Raw genomic sequence first — 21,021 nt, forward strand, 5'->3', positions numbered from 1 at the left:
CCATTTCTAGTATTGGGGCTGTCCCTATGATACGGGACAATTTTCTATTTTTAGAACAAATTGCGCCATCATGTGCGGTACACGCACGTACATGCTGCGAAGATTTTTGCGGATGTAGCGCGGGGAAACTGATGGTTTCCGAAATTCCCGAAATCTATGATGCTTTTGGCCCACAACTCAATACGTTTATGTCTGTTGGAATTTTACTTCAGTGTTTACGTCGTAAGCTGCTCCAGTTTGAGCTAGTGAAGTAAGATAGTGTCGAACTAAGTTATGTCAGTAGTGGTATGGGCTAGTCCAGTACAGATTTGACAGGTATTGTGATGCAAATGAAAAGGTATTGTTATGGAAAGGAGTTCTATTGTTTTCTCGAGTTTGACGTATCCATGGTAACCAGAAGCCCCACCCCCTTTGGCGTCATTAATCTCGTTTCCGTGTTGACCGTACGATTCCTTCCATGAGAAATAAACGCAAATCTCGTCTGTGGAATAACCCCACGGACAGACTCCGATGACTTTCTTTATTTTGAAGACGTACATGTAATAGTGGCCATGACCCGTCTTGTAACCTTCGACGATTTCATAATCGTCACTATCGACGAAAGTTTTCCTTGCCAGAAAGGCCACAGCTGACTTTAAATTAAAGGTCCGCAGGAATTTGGACGCTGCGAGTTCCTTGTCCAAATCCACGTGCCTTTCATTGATGTGCTCAGCATGGTCGTGAGACAGCATAACGTAATCGTTTTTAAAACTGACCGCCATTTTTCCACGAGTGAGAATGAGAATATTTTTTCTCTACTATGCCTGATCTTTTATGAGAACACCTAAGTTGAGTGGCATGTACCATCTATGTTTAGCGAGCCAATCAGAATAGTGCGACGCTCTGCCGAACCAATCAGATAAGTGTATTATGGTGGCATGAACCGTCGACGCTTTGCCGAACCAATCAGATTAGTGCATTATGGCGGAATGAACGGCGGGGTAGTCTTTGAAATAACGTGCCTTTGAAAAACCCGTCCTTTTGAAAAAAAAAAAAATCCGTCACTTTGAAATAAGCGTCGCGCTAGCTAATATTACTTCACGCAAATCGAGTGAAATCGACTCCAGAGTATTTTACAGTTTTCATTGCAAAAACATGGCGCAACGTCAATCCCGAAGGCTACGTGGTTTGGATGCAGAAATAGTGCCCGAAACTGCCCGCGACAAACACTGTGTATTCTGTTTGACTGATGAGAACCATGGTTTCAATATTATCGGAGGAAATGTCCTACGCTTCCCATGCTGTAAGAAGTTCGCCCACCGAAGTTGTCAAAGGGAATGGGAAAGAAACTCGCCTCTGTGTCCCCACTGCCGAAGAAAACTAGGTAACGAACTCCCAGCTGTAGAACTTACTGAACCTCGTAACAGAGAGGTTTCACCGCGACAGCGAGCAATAAACGCTCTTCAAGAAGCGATACAAGATAGGGAAGGACTCGAACAACGAATTAACGCGGTAAGTTTGACTTTTTATATATATACATGTCAGTTTCAAGGTTGACTTGACTACCACGTGCGTCCAGTGAGTGAGTGATAAACCGACGCTAGTTTTGTGCGCGTGGCACAAAGTCAAAAGGATTCCACATACACATTTTTGCTACGTGCTTACGAATACCAAACATTAATCGTACGATTTTTTCCTTTTCAGTTCGAATTTGCCTACCCGCTTCCTGCAGAACATGTTCGATTTCTGATGGAGAGAATCTTATATGGTCTGACCATTCACCATTCGCACAAATTAATGTTATGATAACATTAACAATTTGTGACGCTGATACAGAACTTAATCGAGTCTATTTTCGCATATTTCTGGACTATGTTTTACCCGAGGAAATTTGTACTCAACCCGTACGTAGATAGTCACAGCGAAAAAAAAATGGGCGTTAGAGAGCGTCACTACACCTCCAACATTCGTCAGGTGGGACAATTTATACCTCAACAAAACTTGGCAGCAGCAATTGCTGATGGATTACACAGAACAATCCGAAATTTGATTCTCCGAGACAGGATACCAGCCGCTGATCGTGTCTACTTCAATTTAGCCAGCAATCGCTTAGTCAACAGCTATGCTTATCGAGGGTTACCGGCGGGGGAATGGTTAAATGGTAGCGATCGTGTCGACAGTCTGCTGCAGCAAATGTCACAGGTGTTAAACTCAAACGAGAACTTTGAAATGAATGATTCGTTTCAATTATCTTTTACACACGTTCGTACATCTCCTCGCGGTAGCGGTCAGAAACGAAAATTGAAACCTGGACATTCTAATCCAGAAACTTTCAAACGTTTGAAAGGTTCTGTCATCAGTATCGATAATAAAGATGAACTATGCTGCGCCCGCGCCGTTGTGACAGCTAAAGGTAGAGTGGATGATCACCCTAAATGGAACAGCTTTAGAAGAGGTGTCTCTATCCAGAGAGATGAAGCAATCAAGCTGCATATAGAAGCTAATGTAGAAATGGGAAAATGCGGTTACGAGGAACTCACTAGATTTGCATTGACGCCGTCCTTGAACAATTATCAGCTCTTACTTGTGGACGCTACCCGAGGTTATAGCGTGACTTCTTTTGGAAAGCCTCAGGAAAAACAATTGGTACTGTTGTATGATAATGAACACTACAATGTGATCACTACATTACCTGGGTTCTTTGGTAACAGTTATTTCTGCGCTAGGTGTCTCAAACCCTACAATAACGAAGGTCAACATGCCTGTGAAAACAACCCTGATCATTGTTCTTCCTGCTTACAAACGGGATGTGAGGACTTTACAGAGGCCAGGTGTCGTAATCAACCACCAGCTACACTCTGCGGATCCTGTAAGGGGATGTTTTATGGTGATGTTTGTTTTCAAAATCATCTGACGAAATCCTACAAGGGAAAAACCGCTGACGCCAAAAACATCAGTGTTTGCAGTCAACGCCGCAAATGTCGTAACTGTAAAAAGTTGTTGGTGGGTCTCGAAGCAACAAGAACATGAATGCGGTTACATAGACTGTCCCTCTTGCCACGAGTACATAGAGGCCGCAAGCCACCGATGTTTTATTCAGATACCTAAAACACCGGAAGAGCTAACCGAAGAGAAAAAAGAAAAAAAGAAGAAGAGAAAGAAAAAGAAAAAACGCAAGCGACTAACCGAAGCCGAAGCAGAGGATAATGGTAATGATGATGATGATGATGATGATGATGATGATGATGATGAAAATGAAAAGCCTCCCATTCTCGTTTTCTTCGATATTGAGGCGATGCAAGACACTGGCAAACACATCCCTAATCTTTTAATAGCGGCAACTGAGGATGATAATTGTCCACTCCACTTCAAAGGTGAAGATTGCATTCGCGATTTCCTGGAATGGCTGGATACGTTAACTGGAGAAGACACGCGCAATGTAACTGTTTTGGCCCATAACTTTTCTGGCTACGACTCCTATTTCGTCGTGGAGGAATATCATCGTCAACACAGGGTCCTCAATCAAATCAGAAATGGAGCTAAACTTTTCCAATTAACCTTTGACAATATTAACTTTATTGACTCTCTGTCATTTTTTTAAATGCCGCTTTCTGCATTTCCAAAACCATTCGGATTGACAGAGTTAAAGAAGGGCTATTTTCCTCACCTGTTTAACACGCCTGAAAATCAAGACTACGTGGGATCAATTCTCGAGAAAGAATTTTACATGCCTGAATCAATGTCTGTCAACGGCCGTAAAGACTTCGAGAAATGGCATGATAAAGAAAGAGCTGAGAATGTAGTGTTCGATTTCCAGAAAGAATTGCTGGAATGATTGCGAGTCGGACGTGAAATTACTGAAGGAGGGATGCCTTACTTTCAAACGGCTTTTTGAAAAAGAGACAAAGTTTGACCCCTTCAATCATATTACTATAGCTTCGGCATGCAATCGAGACCTGCGACAAAACCGAATGGAAGCCAACACAATTGCTTCCGAGCCTCTCCACGGTTGGCGACTAAAAACAAATCAGTCGAAAGTTGCCATGGAATATCTACTGTGGCAACAAAGTCAGATCAGTGGGAGAATTCAACATGTTGGAAATGATGGGGAATACCGTATCCCCAACAGTCGCTACACCGCGGACGGCTACGATGCAACTACCAACACCGTCTACGAATTTCAAGGTTGCTTTTGGCATGGCTGTCGTAAATGCTATCCCAACAGATCCAAAACACACCTTAGATTAGAGTACCGCTGCACTGCCGACGTGTATCTATGCACCCAGGAAAAACTACAATTCTTGCGTGACAAAGATTACAACGTCATCGAAATGTGGGAGTGTGATTGGCGGAAAATGAAAGAAGAAAGGCAGGACGTCAGGAACTTTGTAACCAGCCTCGATTTGGTGGAGCCACTAAATCCCCGTGATGCCTTCTGCGGCGGACGAGCAAACGCTGTCAAATTTTATCATCTGGCTGACATCGCCTCAGGAGAGAAGATTCATTACTATGATTTAGCATCTCTCTATCCGTTCATCAATAAGAATGCTGAGTATCCTGTCGGCCACCCTGAAGTTATATTTCAGCCGGAAAACACAGACATCCAAAATTACTTCGGGATTGCCAAGGTCACAATCTTACCTCCAGAAAAACTGTTTCATCCAGTACTTCCGCTGCGTGAAAATGGTAAACTGACATTCCCGCTATGTAGAGCCTGTGTACAAGAAGAGATGGAAAACCAATGCTACAACGGTCCTGGGTTTGCAGTCACAGCGACAGTGAAAGACAAATTACAGGTACATGGTGTACCCCCGAACTGAACAAAGCCGTTGAGAAGGGCTACAAAATAACTTACATTCACGAAGTGTGGCATTTTTCTGAAACGAGGAAAGGTCTATTTAAAGGCTATGTGAATACATGGTTAAAGATTAAAGAGGAGGCAAGCGGGTGACCAGCTCATGTAGGCAATGATCCCGTCAAACAGCAAGAACATCTGAGATCCTACAAAGCGAAAGAGGGCATCGAACTCAACCGCAACAACATTGAAAAGAATCCCGGCAAACGTAGCCTTGCAAAAATGATGTTAAATTCCATGTGGGGGAAGTTTGGCCAGCGCACCAACAAAACTCAAATCAAAGAGTTCGGGGATCCTATGAGGTTCAGTGCATTCCATGAAAGTGATGCAAATGACATTTGCTAGGTGAGTGTATTGTCTGAAGACATCGTTGAAGTTCACTATAAACTGAAATCGAATGACGAACCTGTCTCACCAAACCTCAACATTTTCATCGCTTGTTTCACGACATGTTGGGCTCGACTTCGTTTGTATGCAGCTCTGGACATGCTACAAGAACGAGTACAGTACACAGACACCGACAGCGTTATTTTTTCCAGTTTACTCCATGAAAACAATCCTCCCCTTGACGACTTTCTCGGTGATTTCAAGGACGAGTTGGGAGAAGACGACTTCATCACTGAATTTGCGTCCGCGGGACCGAAAAATTATGGCTACCTCACGAAGAAAGAAAAAGAAGAATGCAAAGTGAGGGGAATCTCTTTAACAGTGAAGGTAGCAAGCAGTTAAATTATCAAGTGTTGCGGCAAAATGTTTTAGACGAAATTCAATGCCCTCTCGAGAAAACGCGACAAACTGATATTTACAAGCCTTATCACATCGTTCGAAACTCCAAAGAGTACTCACTGACTACAGTCTCTCAGACGAAAAAGTACCAGCTTGTGTACGAAAAACGGGTGATAGATCCCTGCACCTTCAAAACATATCCCTATGGTTATGAAAGAATAACAAACGAGGATGTGGACATGATTGAACTGTTGTGCCATTTGTAAACACTTTTGTAAATAGTTTCATTCATAAGGAGCGCAATCCACTAGGGAGTTGCACACGCCTCTGTCCTGTAATTTTAGGGAAACATTTGATATTGAAGTTAATGGTTAAATAGTAAAGGTGGGAAAACACAGGACGCTGTCAAACCAGTTTGACGGCGTCCTTCACAAAGGTTGATTTCCTTATTTGGTCACAAAATCCTATGGTTGGTCAGAATAGTAAAGGCGGGAAAACACAGGACGCTATCAAACCAGTTTGACGGCGTCCTTGACAAAGGTTGATGTGCTCGTAAAAGATCAGGCATAGTAGAGAAAAAATATTCTCAGTCGTGGAAAAATGGCGGTCAGTTTTGAAAACGATTACGTTATGCCGTCCCACGACCATGCTGAGCACATCAATGAAAGGCACGTGGATTTGGACAAGGAACTCATCGCCAGAAATTCGAGACATTTGAGCTCGCGGATTTAACAGCGGCAATTTGTTAAAAAATAAACAAAATGGCCGTCGCGAAAAGAAAGCATTCGGCGGTCGAAAATAAATTTGATGCAGTCACTTGCAAGAGCTCCAGGTAAGAAATGTTCACTATTACTTGCTTTAGCTCTCTCCATTTCAACAATGCCTTGTGCGGTATTTTTGAACCTAGGCACGTTCCGGCTCTCTGTTTTAAAATATAGTGCATGGACGACGTATTTTCCAAAATGTTTAGTTGAAAATTCGCTTTCAACTCTTCTCGCCACGTATAATTTTCAGACATGGCAATACACAAAGAGAAGGAACAATTTCCCTCGAAAAAATCAAAATTCCCGCAGAACAAAATGGTAAAAACCGCTGGGAAAAAACTATGACTATGGGCTCATATACGGCCGATGAGAAGCAAAAGTTAAGCATACACAAAGAAAATTTGTATTTAGGGGTTAAACCACTGATCTCAAATATCGTATTAACGTAAACGTAGAGAAAAATATCTTTCAAGTGATGTCTTTTGGAGCAAAATTGGGGCATAGACGGCCGAAATATCGTACTTCAAAGATAGCAAATTTTGGGATTTTACCGTGGATTGCCATGCGATGTTCACCGAAGGCATTTTCTTCGTGGTTTTCAAAAGTAAAAAGGAAACATCGAAATTAGTCGTATGGAGCTGTGAGACCCAAGGTGAGTTATTTTAACATACATATTTTTCATTCCTGTATACACATTTCTACGATGGCATTCGGTTTGACGATTATCGTTGGTTATAAACTATGAGTTTTGATTCTGTCGGTAATTCTCCCTCCACGCCTTGTTATTTTTCGAGTGAAAACATCTCGCAGAAAACCTTCGAAAGGAAACATAAAATTGTAAGTCTCCTCTTTCATTTGTGCAGGATGTGTTTTGTGATAGACCAGTCTATCGTGTCTGACATGCACATGTTCACATTTGCTAATTCTTCAAGAAATATTCCATTAAATATCTCATTCTTCATACATTTTCTTTGTACATTTGGCGTTCGATTTCTTCGCTGCAAGGTTACAGATACCGCTGGATTTTACATTCGCAGGTTCAAATGTCACCGATTTCTGGCGATGCGCAGCGTCCAAATTCCTGCGGACCTTTAAGGTCATTCCTCACATTTGCATTGCGCATCCTTACTGCGCATAATTTATGACATCATAAGCACGCGCTCGTGCGCGCGCATATTGAAAACATGACGGATTTGCCTTGATATTGAGCTCTTTCAGTTGAAAAATGGCTCTAGCTCACCAATGAGCATGGGCACCCCAATTTTTTTTCCAGCCATTGTAATCAACTAATCATAAGCTTTGCATGAGGAAAGACTGATCTAATTTCTGTTGCTGAAAATTGAATAAATAAGAAAAATAGCAGATACACGGTGGTCTTTTCTATTTTGCAGTCGGTAACCACGTCAAGAAGTTTGGTTCAAATTTTTAATCAACGATTTAGCTTTCTGTCTGAATCAAACTTAAAATGTTTATTTGTGTGCGACACAATGTATTGACTGTAGTTTAATGCGTTTTGTTATGAGTCTGGGCTCACAAAGATTTTACAATTTCTGAGAATGCGTTTTTATAATAAGCATTAAATAATGCCAAAATGGGGCATTTTCAATGTCTCACTGCTCCTAATGAGCATGGGCACCCCCCCTTTTTTATTTCAAAATTGAAGTTATCATATGACAAATATTCAGTGGACAAAGTTTGAACAAAAATCTATTGTCACTTTTATTTCAGAGGAATTACCTTAATTTAACATCAACTGTGGCCTTTCTGGTGAGGAAAACTTTCGTCGATAGTGACGATTGTGAAATCATCAAAGAAGGTTACAAGACGGGTCATAGCCACTATTACATGTACGTCTTCAAAATGAAGAAAGTCATCAGAGTCTGTCTGTGGGGTTATCCCACGGACGAGATTTGCGTTTATTTCTCATGGAAGGAATCATACGGCGACAAATTCCACGTCATTACGGCGTATCCGTTCTCCCAAGCTTATCACGTCTTCTTGAAGCAGAGAAAGCAAGGTATGGCGACCTTTTTAAAATCCTACATACTTTATGTAGTTAAGAACCAAACGGCTCTTTTAGGAGCCACCACATTAATAAAAGTCAATGGTCCAATGTGCTTTCCCCAGTTCTTTTAATTTTGTGCTCGAGCACATGGAGACGCGCACTTATTATTCACAAAATCAATCATCGATTATCAAAACTGCAGCATCATAAAATTCAGTTTGACAGCGTCCTCAAAACCAGCAATGAATTTGATTGATGAACCACTCTTGGCGGCTGTCCATTCTATTGAGAACGCGGACCAAGACAACAATTTTCAAGAGTTAATAAATATAACTTGAAATTGGAGTACATGTCGGGCGAACACAAATCTGTACCGTTATTTTGAAATGGGTCGTTGAAATTGAATGGAAAAGATAACTTCATACTTAACTTACATGATTTAATCAGACCTGAAATTTGAAGACAGCCAAGGGCTTTGAAAAGAAATTATTTTGATTTTGAATTAGGTCACTGAAATTGAATGGAAAGGATAAGCCTTTGTGCTTTTCAATACCACTACATGATTTAATGACAACCTGGAATTTCAAGGAGGGTATGAGCATTCAATAGAAACTCTTTTGATTTTGAATAGGTCACTGATAATGAATGGAAACGATAATGAACCTTTGTGTTTTTTATATCAATACGTGATTCAATCAGACCTGGAAGTTGTAGGCGGTTACGGTTTATGAAAAAAAAATCTTTTGATTTTGAACATAGCCAGAAATTCCAAACCGCGCGTGCGCAATAGACCACAACACTTAGAATTTTAACGGTATTTTAAACTTGCAAAAGAATAGAAGGATCAGTATGGAGATTTATATAAAACCAGTTTCTAAAATTTGTATTATGGACATATCCCTGCCATCCCAACGCCAGTTTTAATGATACTCCTCAATACTTTCATTGCAGAAGTACTTTGTTTTGATAAATCAAACACTCATTGCAGTTTTCTTGGTTATTAATTGCAGCGTTTCATTTTGAAGAAATGCCCTTTAGAACACACAAAATGGCGCCTACCTGTATAAATGTCACTTTCCACATCTTGACTCAGCCGAAATCCTCTACTGGTATTGATCCATCCCAATCAAATTTTTTAAGTTCAAAGATGTCATTCAACATTTACGGCAATTAAGACTTTGTATAGCCTGAAAATATTGCGGCTTTTTTAGCCTTCTTTCAGCAAATATAAATGCATCCATGAACACTAATCTTGCTTCGATCGCGCGCAAAAAAACAGTCTTGATTGCCTCTCTTCTTCGCATTAAATGCTGTGCAAAAATGATTGCCATTTTGATACCAACTGCTCAACGACAGATAAAAGGCTGGCAACTACAGGGGGTGATTACGAGGCTAGAGGCTTGGTGGCACAGGCTTTTTTGGAGGGAATTTGAGAATTTTTGTTTTGTTTTCGCGCAAAAAAAAAGAAGAAAAAATCAAAACAAGAAGGAAAAAATGTCTGATTGCTACCCGGTCTGTGATCCCCTCGTATCTATCTGCAATCCACCAGAAGCACAGTTAAAATATGTGACAAAACAACGTGAAGGTGGTAATGAAGTTGTGTTCTGGCTGTCAATTAAGAATGCCTCACTGATACAGTGACACAAATTGAAAAAAGAAACACCAGGTATTGCATACATTGACATGTTAAATGGAATCATTCCTGGACAAGCATTTAAGATCAGTCGAGAGAGTGATCGAATTGAGCACCGACTTTCAAATCGCAGTTCTGTTGCTTCAATCACAAATAAGACCCTGAACAGAAAAGGAAATTGTAAAAACAGAAAAGAGCATGAGGAAACATTGTGTAGGCTGGCTATTTTGAGAAGTGAAGTGATCTCGGTAGAGAAGTGGGAAGCAGATCTGCGTTCCATTCAGTCAAAACTTGAAAGAGCAGAAGAAGAAATCTGTAACTGGAGACCAAAATATGAAAATCTTGAGGAAGAAAAGGAGAAACTAGTTGAAGAAATGCTTTCAGAGATTGAAAAAGATTATGCTAAAGAAAAGGAAAGAACAAGAGAACTGAACAATGAAAATCAACAAGTGACTAACTACATTGACAGATTACAGAATGAAAGCTTGGGGAGTCACAGAGGAGCTGGAATTCCAGACCTCAAAACCAAACAAGCAAAAAACAGAAAATTAAAAGAACTAAAGACTCGAACACAGAAGACACTTAGTTTTGTTTAAATATTTGCCCTGAATTTACAGCTTTTGAAACTTAAAGACCCTAACAGCACTGATAGCTTTTCTATAGACTTCTCAACTACAGCAATCTGCAGCAAGAACACGGTAGTGTGGCATCCCCAAAATCAAAATATGAAAAACTTCATCCCGATGACAAAAACACAGTGGAGAGCATACTCTTTTTAATGGATAAATTTGGAGTTGGGGATGAATTTGTTCATGAGCTGTCAATGGCTGTTGATGATTTTCCTGTTAAATCCTATTTTAATAAAACAATGTCGATCTGATCTAACTGAGCAAGTTAAAATTTCTACGACGCCTGGTTTGGCACCTGGAGCTCAGTATTCCTTCAAAGAGTTGCTCACTGACAAAGTGAGAGACATGGTAAATACTCATTACTGGACTAGCTTCATCAAGTGTTAATGCCATCCAGCTATTGACACACATAAATAAACCCATTAATAGAAAATCTTATGGTTGAAACATTTACTTTATCCTAGAGCAGTAATCCAAGAAGAGGATGAGAACTCGTGCTCATTTCCTGCCTTAATTGATAACAACGAATAACATTGGTTCCCTATGGAATTGAGCAAGAGTCTAGTGAGGGACCCAACATTTATTTGTAAATAACAGAAAAACAAAATTAAAGTGTAACAGCAAAACTGATCACAAAAATAAACTACTTAATGGCTGGAGATTATACTATTCATTCAGTAGCTATAGTGTGCAAAATAAATTAAAATATAACTTAACTTAAGATATATATATATATCTTAAGTTTTCTTTTTTTTTTTTTGGAAATGTAAGTTGTGTATCATGTCATCCTTGTTGATGTACTTGTAAGGTCTAATAATTTCATGTAATGTGAAATATGTATTAACATAACAACTGCATTGTGAGCTTTTAATCAATCAGACAGGCAAATAAAAATAGTTCTTGGAACTGAAAGATGTTCAATTTAATTACAGATAAGCAAAGGAACATTAAAGGATGGAGAAACAGTAAAAGTTAAATTAAGTGGTGATGGAGCAGGTATGAGCAGGATGACTAATTTCATACTTCTGAGTTTCACCATCCTTCAGAAGGTGGATGATATTTTGTCATCAAAAGGTTAGTTAACTACACAAACATATGCAACTGGTTATTAATTATTGTTTTGAATAGGTGTCAATTTAATAAATATCTTTAATTTATAACCTTCTTTTTCAGGAAATCACACTGTTGCTGTTGTAAATGGCAGCGAGAGCCGCCAGACTTTGGAGGAGTCATTCAAAGATGTATTTTTACAAGCAAATAAGAAGACCACATGCTAAATAGTCATTCAATTATGGAAGGTAGGTACAGTTTAAATTCTACACAATTTATCTGTTCATAAAGTAATCAATTGAGATAACATCACAGTCCAAGTAATCAGTTCATCCCTATCAATTATTACATCCCAATTTAGAGACAAGTTGGGCAATTAGCTGTTTTTATTTATCTGAATATTTTCTTGTCTCGATGTTCTGTCTTTAGGACTTTGCAGATCTGTACTTCAAATACATTTCTTCATGGGAGCCATTCTCTACAGAACTATTTCGAGCAGAGGTACAAAACAATCCATTACAACTTGAAACTTTATGTATTTCTAATACAGAGGAAGAGCAACCACAATGATGATCCAGCTGAGGTGCTACGCACTGAGTATAGATTGGAAGCTCTGAAGCACGGAGAGGGACAGCATCGCAAATACACAAAAAGGGCCCAGGAATACTGGGATGAACTTATCAAAACAAAAAGGAGAACAAAGAGGGGAATCGGCTACTTAAAGAATATGACTCCATCAGCAGTCTCCCCAACTGAAAAAAATGTATCTAAAAAAGCAGAAAACTCTAAAGAAAAACAACGAAAACCTCAACAAAAGAGAAAGAAATAACATACTTTAATATTAGCATGTACAACTTTGTTACAAGTGTTCATTCAACTCTGTATTAAAAAGGCACATAAACTTTTTAAGTGTACATACATTTTTGTAAGTGTACATTCAACTCTGTAAATTGTAACATTGTTATTGTGCATACATCTTTATTAGTGGCCATTAAACTCTGTAAATTTTAACTTTGTTGGCTGTGTACATAAATCTTTGTAAGTCTACATTCAAATCTGTTAAAGGTACATTGCTTTGTGCGTGAACATTTATCTTTGTATGCATGCCTTTCACCTACCTCAGTAAGTGGACATTTCAACATTGAATGCAAATGTAAAAAAATTAAAGAATGCACACTTGAAGGTGAATGTACTTACTGACCACTTAAACTTGGCATATCTATCTCAAAATATTTTCCATTCACTTAGACTTAAATAGCCCTGCATGCAAAAGTCATATAATTTTTTATTTGATATGAAAAGAGCATATCAGGAGAATATTTTTTTATATTTTAAATCACGTGTATGATTACAGACCAAATTGCACTCCGCTCAGTTCAATTATCATTTTTAATTTTGCTAAAGTAGCCCTTCATGATTCAATCATTTAGAGCTACTTTAGTAAAATTAAAAGAAATATTCTCCTGATATGCTCTTGGTAACAAAGCAGGAATCCCACCCATCCCATTTCATACTTCTTTGGGGAGCAAGAAATGAACGTTTTAACCCTCATAGGGTAAAAAACCTTTATTTCTTGACCATGAGAGTCCACCCAGGAATCCCACCCAAGAGGAAAATAAACAGCATTAAAATCTTCTTTCTCAAAAAATGTCCATCCCTCCCTCGTCACTCCCTTACCAGTAAACAAGAAACGAAAAACATCCCCCCGAAAAAACAACTTTACAGACAAACGTGACCGCGACTTCAAGTGCCGTTCGACGGCCACCCTAAAAAAAGAAACATTTTCTTGAACAATTGCCACGTCCGGGCTTGGCCTGTTGAAGAGCTCCACACATCGAGGTAAGATACCCTCCTCTGGCTCCTACGAGGCTTCGTAGGGCGAGTAGCCTTTCCATTGCACCAAATATTCTACCTAATTAAATGAAAGGCAAGAAAGGCTTGTGCTGATTTCGGGTAAACACTAAATTCAGTTAATATCAACCAAGCGAGCACGTGCGAAAACGGGCACTACAACCAAACACTTACCGTTCCATTTCATTCTCGTCTTTCGACGAGCCTTTCAACTTCCCAATACGACGATCTTCTGTACTTGGTTAGTTTTGGCTGGCCAAAGTCGGCGTCCGCGGATGAAATCGAATATAAGACCGAGAAGTAGCCTCTAGACGGTCTATCGCGCGACGCCATTTTGGTTTGACCACAGCTTCGGCTTTAACAGACGGGCCAATCACACGCTAGCTTTATTGACAGGCTGACATGTATACTGGAGCATAACAGAAGTAAGCACCACCCACTTTGGTTCGGAATTTCTGGCTATGTGATCTGAACTTAGATATCGAAAAGTCGTGAATTGCATAAACCAGCCAGCTACAAAAGTACGTGGGAAATTTTGCTTTGTCAAAGCGATGTTCCTGTCATAAAGAATTAAATTCTAGTTATCAGTTCGCGATAGGTCGGCTTGGGTGAGCCAAACAACTCCTGTTCTGGCAAGGAAATTCACTCAGGAACACCTAAATGACATGGTAGACAAGCTGAATCGAAGCTGAAATAAACAGGGCAATTTATTTAACGCTACAGAAATCGACATCGCTTCTCGAGGGAAGTCAGAGAAGAAATCTAAGCTTACAATAAACGGGACAACGGAACCAGCACTACAAAACAACTTACCTTGGAAGCTGCAAGAACTCGCTACAAAAAGCAGAAAAGAATTTACTGGAAACGGAACAAACGTACACAGCGGAGGATACGCCCCGCAAACTGCACACTCAGACCCGAACGAAATTACTAGTAACCAGTGCCATGAGCGTATTATACATTCTCTCTCCTAGAGGTCGGTCAAGTGTGACCCATATAGCCTGGACAAGCGGACAAGACCAGCCACGCTTAACATTTTTGACGGTTTAGAGTACTTTCCAGCATAATCCCACACAAAGATGTCTAGCATGAACTTTTTAAACCTAGTTTGTGTGGCTGATTTATTCACAATCTTGTAATTAAATTATTATTCAACTTACTCTTAACTCCTTAGATTTTCTTAGTATACGACTATTATTGCCAAGCACATTTAACATGAACCTCTGGCTCGAGAGAGCACTCCCCATATAACCTGCGTTGTAGGCGTAAACGGGGAAGTGGTAGGGGAGGCGAAAAACGCCAGGAAGAAGAAGAAGAAGAAGAAGTGGGAGGAAATGGACAAAAGTGGGTTATTATTATGGTAGGCGTTCCTCTTCTCTCCTATCCCCCTATCTATCCATTATCACTCTCCTTCTCTCGCCTCTTCCTTCCCCCCCGCCCCCATTCCACCCCTCTCCCTTCTCATCCCTCTTCCCCTCTCCTTCGTTTACGCCTGATATTCAGGCCCCCCCTATTATTGACATTAAAATAATATATTACTTACGTAATTACTTACTTCCATTATCTATTGTCAAAACATAGTTGAGCAGGAAACTTACAATAAGTAAAGTTCGACCTATGCTTTCACAGCAATGTCTTTTGCACGTGCAATAATTGTCGTATTATTACGAGCTGCAACTTTCAGACAGTAATTTGCACTCGATTATAAAGAACCGCGGAGGAAGGAGGAGCTGGTAGGGCTATAGGCTAACCACTCTTTTGCTTGGGTTAAATTTTGCAGGTCCCCGCAATGCATAGTAAATGGCGAAACAGTGACCCCTTGCTTGTCTTAGCCAAATTATTTTAACTGTCGAAAACAATTTTGAGGCCAGTTTTTGCGCTATACATCTGTCAAATGCAAGTGCATACCCCGAGTGTTTAGTGAGTACATGGTTTGCCACTTCACTTGACACACGGGTGGTCGATGAAAATATTTCGTCATTCTTTGTATGAATGGATACAGTTAGAGCTTACGAGATTTAGTTTGTTTGATAGGCGATTTTGAAGCTCCTTAGATTTGATCTGTCACATTACTCCAGCTCCGATGTTATAATCAAAACAAACCTCGACCATGCATGATAATCAAATTAAGCACCGCTTTTAAAATGAAATTTTAAAAGACACGCGTCATAATCTTGTTTGAAAACGTATCGCATGGCACAGTACAGGACGGCTCTAGGATAGTAATCAGGCCAGTAGTTAACTTGTCTTGAGAATGCATACGCCTTCCAGAACACATCAGCTCGGTTGCTTAACAACGCTTTGTTCAGTCCGTCGATTCTGTCGCCATCAAGAAACTTGCTGATGGACAGATATTTCTTGCTGAAGGTGTCATCCATCTGCCACGTGCGAATGGAAAATACTAAAAAAGAATTTTTTATTACAAAAATTACAAAAAAAAAAAAAAACTTATGAAGGCATGCTTTAGGTGTGATTGCATACATCTTCAGTTTATCTATTGATCTCTGAGACAAGTCCCGTAAAATGACCGGTAACCATAGTTCTTGTGATAATTACCAATTTCATACCTGGGTCCAAGTCCATGTAGAACTGAATATAATCAACAATAGAAAGAGCTTCTTTATCCAATGACATCATTCGGAATGCTGGGTTGCTCTTGTAGTCTGGGCTAAGAGAAGGAGCGAGCAAAGCAAAGGACTTTTTCATATTTGAGGAGTCTCTGTTGGAATCAAGCAGCTGAAGTCTGAAATCATCTTTGTGCATGTAACCAAACAATTGACCTACAATCAAAATGAATTAATTCAACTCATCGTTACAGATATATAGTTATAAAAAAGCCAAATATATTGACTGTTCATGCCGTCTGAGCTGTTAAATTGCCACGGGAACTTTTCGAAGCTTAAATGCCACGAGAGTTTTGGTCAAATCATAACGTGTCTTGTTATCCATGTTACTGGTTTAATTTGGTTCCACAAAGCTCGCAAATTGCCACATGATCAAATTTCCTTTAAATCATAAAGATATAGAATCTTACCGGCTACAGTGGTGTGGTATTTCCCGACAACCAGGTCCATATACCGTTTCGTAAGTAAGGCTCGTTTTCATCAATGTCCATTCTAAAAATCAAGCGTTAAGCGTAACCTGAGACTAGAACGTTTACAAAGTCAGGCGTTAAAACCTGGGTTAAAAGAAAAGACAATTTGAGTGTAATCTAAAAAAAGGAAGAGAGAAAAGTATGCAAGTGTATTCCTTCATTCGGTACTTTGTTTTTTCTTTCGGATCCATTCGTTCTCTTGTCCAGGAAGTTTTAATTATTTATCTTAGACTATCCAGCGAATGGACGAACAGATAAGCGTTAGACTGGCGAAAAAGTTCCCCAGCCTGAGTCAGAGTACGTATAGCTGCCGTCAGCTGATTTAATCTGACAAGATCCACAACGAACAACCACAGACACTGCCGTCGCCAACGTTCAAAAAAGTACAAAAACAGGAACTAACCTTTCCAACGTACAAAGGGGCACGTTAAAGAACTGTTTGGACTAATAACTACCAAACTACAAAACTGCAATACGCAAAACGAAAATCGAAACACGTGTGATTACCTAGGAAAAATGTCACGTGATGTCATTTAACCGGATATAAATGAACCGGAAACGAAACTGTAGCCACAGTACGTTTTGATTGAATGTGATAACAAGTTGTAATCGTTTACTTGGATACATCAGCTTGTTGGCGAGGTTGTCAATCGGCGCAGTTCGAGCTGAAAGACATCGTTCTCTGATTCAGTTATACACGGTTGGTTCGACATCTCCCTCACTAGTTCAGACCATTCTCTCGACATTGTCTTGCCAGCGCAAATATTATGAAGATGAAACAAAGAACAATCAAGGTGATCCGCACATTCGTTGTCTTTTCATTTTTTTCTAAGGAATAAGAACTTCTTGGTTAGAAGTGCTCTCACTGCACTATAGTGCTGGAGTAACTTGTCGAAACTTGAGAGTAGTATATGGGGAATAATGTAATCAGTTTCCCGAAGCGTTAAATTATAATCCATATGCGACAGTTCGAGACTGCAACTTTTTTAACTTATACTTCATGTAACCATTCCCATAATAATTATTGACGATTCACTCACTCACCCTGGAGGACTGTGACTTGTTATAAGCACCCTCTTGCCATGTTCTTTTGCAGAGTTGAGTTGATTTTCTAGCCAAGAAAACTGCCCTATCGCGGTTTGGTTAACTTTCGGATCTTTGTGGTTGCTTCTCTGGTGCCAATACAAGGTATTTAAGACGATTAAAACCATTTGCCCATCTACGAATTAAATTTCATTGGTTAACGTCATTTCGACAATATTTTGTGGCAGTTATCAAAACTAGTAAAAGGAAGGTACAAAAATCTGGAAATGCAACCTTTACAGCAAGAGTCCCTCGTCATCAAGAAATGAAAGTTGTACGTAAACGTCAAGTGGTTGCCATGGATACATATTCTGCGAGCAACGAAACTGCGTATCATTTTTGCCAGATAGAACTTTAGGTAAAGTTAAAACGTTTGATGGTTTTGCTTGAATCGTCATATTTGGAAAACCGATTTTTAAAGAAGTTAGTACAACTAAAAACAGCAATATACCAGCAATGCTTGCATTGTAGTAACCACCCTCTAAGAACGTTTTCCTCAGCACGGCCATAGTTGTTGGTTTGTTAGCATCTACTGGACAGCCATCGCAAACAACCAACGGTGCCCAGTAGTTTAAAATGGTCTCATACCAATCACTGGAGTTCGGCAAGGTAAATGGCACCAGGAAGTCATGTAAACCAAGAACAGGAAATATGGGGACGTCGTGAAAAACTGCACGCGTGTTGTTAGCGGTCACAGCAATTCCTTGTAGAATGCGCTCTTTATTAGGGATTATTACGTGTGGAGCTGAGTCTCCTTCAAGAGTAAAATAATAATCAAATTAGAAAAGAAAGGAAGAAAAACAAAGAAAATCACAACCGTGAAGGAGGTTTGGATACCCGGTCTCAATTAGCATAGATTTTGACGATTTTACTGCTCCGTTTTACTCCTTAGTTTTTGTTTCTATTGAGAAGACATATCAAACACTTGAGACAGTTTCATCGGCTATCTAAACTCCTCGAATTTCGTCAAGGAAAATACTCCGCTGCACGTATTTTCAACTCTCTTCTCGGTGTTTGGATATCTCGATGAAACACTGCCTGTCGTGTTTGATATATTAAACACATGGCATAGGAGAACCTCTGGTTATATACATACATACTTCCATACATACTTTATTAACTTTCCCCTAAGAGGCTTTTTAAAGACAACAACTTAAATTTAAATAAGTACAACAATAAACATCTACTTTAAGGACCCTAAATTATATATCCTGGTGATACTAATTCGGGTGTTTATGACGTACAACTATCGTTCATCCTTCTGTAGAGCTAGGTTCAAGTGGAACAATGATATCAGTTGGAAAAATGTTGCTAAAGAGGAATATTTTTGTTGAAGTAAACACATCCAACCTTGTCTAGAGATTTCCATTCTTTGTTGGAAAAATGTTGCTAAAGAGGAATAGTTTTGTTGAAGTAAACACATCCAACCTTATCTAGAGATTTCCATTCTTTGTTTCGCGTTACATGACCAAACATCTAGTAACCCGAGTACAATCCTCAAAACGCTTTACCTCCAAAACAAATACGGTGAGCCCCTAATTTTTTGCGTTTCTGTCAAACGTTAGTGATTATCTATCTACAGCAAAAGTTAAAACAAAAATGTGAATATAAGAACATTTACATTTAAGCGTGAACGTCCTTATTACTAAGTCAGACTCGATTAGCGGAGACGTTTTCGCCAAAGACTAATCATTTGAATTTATACCAGCTGGAGCTATTTTTTTTGTTAGTTTGTTTATTAATAATTGGTATTTCTTGTCACTTTTTCTTCTCTTTTAATTATTTTCGCTTGTTAACCTATATTGATGCTACTTTTTCAAACATAGTTATTTGAGCAGAAACCCTGACCTTCGCATTTCGAAGCTTGACAAAGACATCTTTACTAAACAATGTCGAAACGCTGTTTACCATATTTTCTATTTTCGATTATTTTCATATTGAAACGCTTTCAACAAGCCTTGCTTATCCCATGAATAGAATAACAACAATTAAAAAGTAGCTGAAAAGAAACAAAGAGGGCCACCAAAACTGAGACTTGTTTAAAATAATCGACAACGTCCATTTTTTATTTTAGAATTCTGACTGTTAAATATTTTCGCGCATTCATACAAGAGTACCACACTAGGATAACAACCAAGTAATGCCAAGGAGATGTTCTGCTGCCGAGAGTTATACTTATCACAGAAAGGACTCGTTTAAGTTGGAAGACTGGTAACTAAGCACGAAACACGGGGTATCCATTGACGATGAACAGCGAAGAAATGGAATTATGATTATTATTCACAAAAATTCAATAGCCGTATCAAGCCAATTTTTGTTTTAGCAATAAATATTCAGAAAAAAAAAACATCATCGTCCTCTTGAGGATATTCTTTGGCAATTATATGAGGATGATACGTACATGCATCCTAATCTAAGCATTGAAATCCTACTCTTTCTTAGAAATATTTATGGACAAGAAAAATTATGTGAAAAAATGTATGTGAGCCCTCTCGTTGTCCCTTTTGTCAGATAATTATATTATATTAGCTAAGGCAAGAATACAATAATAAATCATTCGAGACTTGCCTGAGATCAAAACAAACTCCAGCTTTTGTTCTTTGCTTACGTTCCTCATTGCTTCTAAACTGCTGTTGAGTAACAACTCCGGAGTGTCACAACCAGTCCGGCCAAAAGGTGCATCGGACGCGGCTTCTATGATCGCTGCATTAAAACGGCACGAATCACCGCTTGAAATTGAGCTGTTGTAGTCCAAGTCCAGGTTGATATCGGAAACGTGAATAAAGTGGACAAGGTTATCCTCTGTTGTGATTTCTACAGGTGCAGGCCTTCGTTGCTCATTTTCCGAGTCGCAGTGAGGACAGTGGATGCGAAGAGCAAACGTTAAAATTGTAAACAACAATAGAACGACACAAATAATTGCCAGGACTATCACCAAGAAAAACGCAGCCGTTCGTTTCTTTTTCCGATTGTTTTTAGAATCTTCAGGAGGCACCTCTAATCCTAACTCTTCAGGCATTTCGAACAATTAGCAACCTTCAGGCCTGGAATAAGTTAAGCTGGGTTCCATTAAGCTGACTTCCACGACTGATGAGTGAGTGAGGCCAGGTTCACACAAGCGACATAGCAACATACCGACATAATGACATCACGACATAATCGCTTATGTCGGTAATGCAAACATCGACATAAGTATATAGGGAAAAGATCAGATTTTTTATATTTTGTTGTTATGTTCTTGCTGTTTTGTAAATTACGAGAGGATGTTCACGCTACTAACATAATGGAAAAACGTCCTTCTTATATCGTTACGTTTATGTCGTTATGTTGTCAGTGTGAACTAGGCTTAATC

General features: G+C 39.3%; 2 protein-coding genes and 1 pseudogene across 6 annotated transcripts in view; 2 read left to right on the top strand and 1 right to left on the bottom strand.

Annotated features, from left to right (window-relative positions):
- The window catches only part of LOC145467734 (uncharacterized), a 144,968-nt gene that overhangs the window by 67,440 nt on the left and 56,507 nt on the right, over positions 1–21,021 (top strand). The window lies entirely within an intron of this gene.
- On the top strand, positions 863–13,073 carry LOC145467531 (uncharacterized). Of its 4 annotated transcripts, none has more exons than XM_081451084.1 (3): positions 863–8,341; positions 11,524–11,889; positions 12,071–13,073. In XM_081451084.1, exon 1 carries the CDS (start codon positions 1,852–1,854, stop codon positions 3,007–3,009), a length of 1,158 nt encoding a protein of 385 aa, XP_081307210.1. In that variant the 5' UTR covers positions 863–1,851; the 3' UTR covers positions 3,010–8,341; positions 11,524–11,889; positions 12,071–13,073. The 4 variants fall into 4 exon arrangements, with proteins under 4 accessions (XP_081307210.1, XP_081307209.1, XP_081307208.1 ...); XM_081451083.1 differs by having other exon boundaries at positions 11,524–11,665; positions 11,765–13,073; XM_081451082.1 differs by having other exon boundaries at positions 863–6,976; positions 8,053–8,341; positions 11,524–13,073.
- On the bottom strand, positions 15,931–19,346 carry LOC145467533 (sphingomyelinase phosphodiesterase D-like; annotated as a pseudogene). Its single transcript, XR_014042079.1, has 4 exons — positions 18,121–19,346; positions 17,631–17,805; positions 16,527–16,608; positions 15,931–16,272 (listed from the first exon to the last, which is right to left on the bottom strand). The product of XR_014042079.1 is annotated as a sphingomyelinase phosphodiesterase D-like (transcript).

Source organism: Orbicella franksi, chromosome 14, assembly GCF_964199315.1.
Source record: "Orbicella franksi chromosome 14, jaOrbFran1.1, whole genome shotgun sequence".
NCBI classification, from domain to species: Eukaryota; Metazoa; Cnidaria; class Anthozoa; order Scleractinia; family Merulinidae; genus Orbicella; species Orbicella franksi.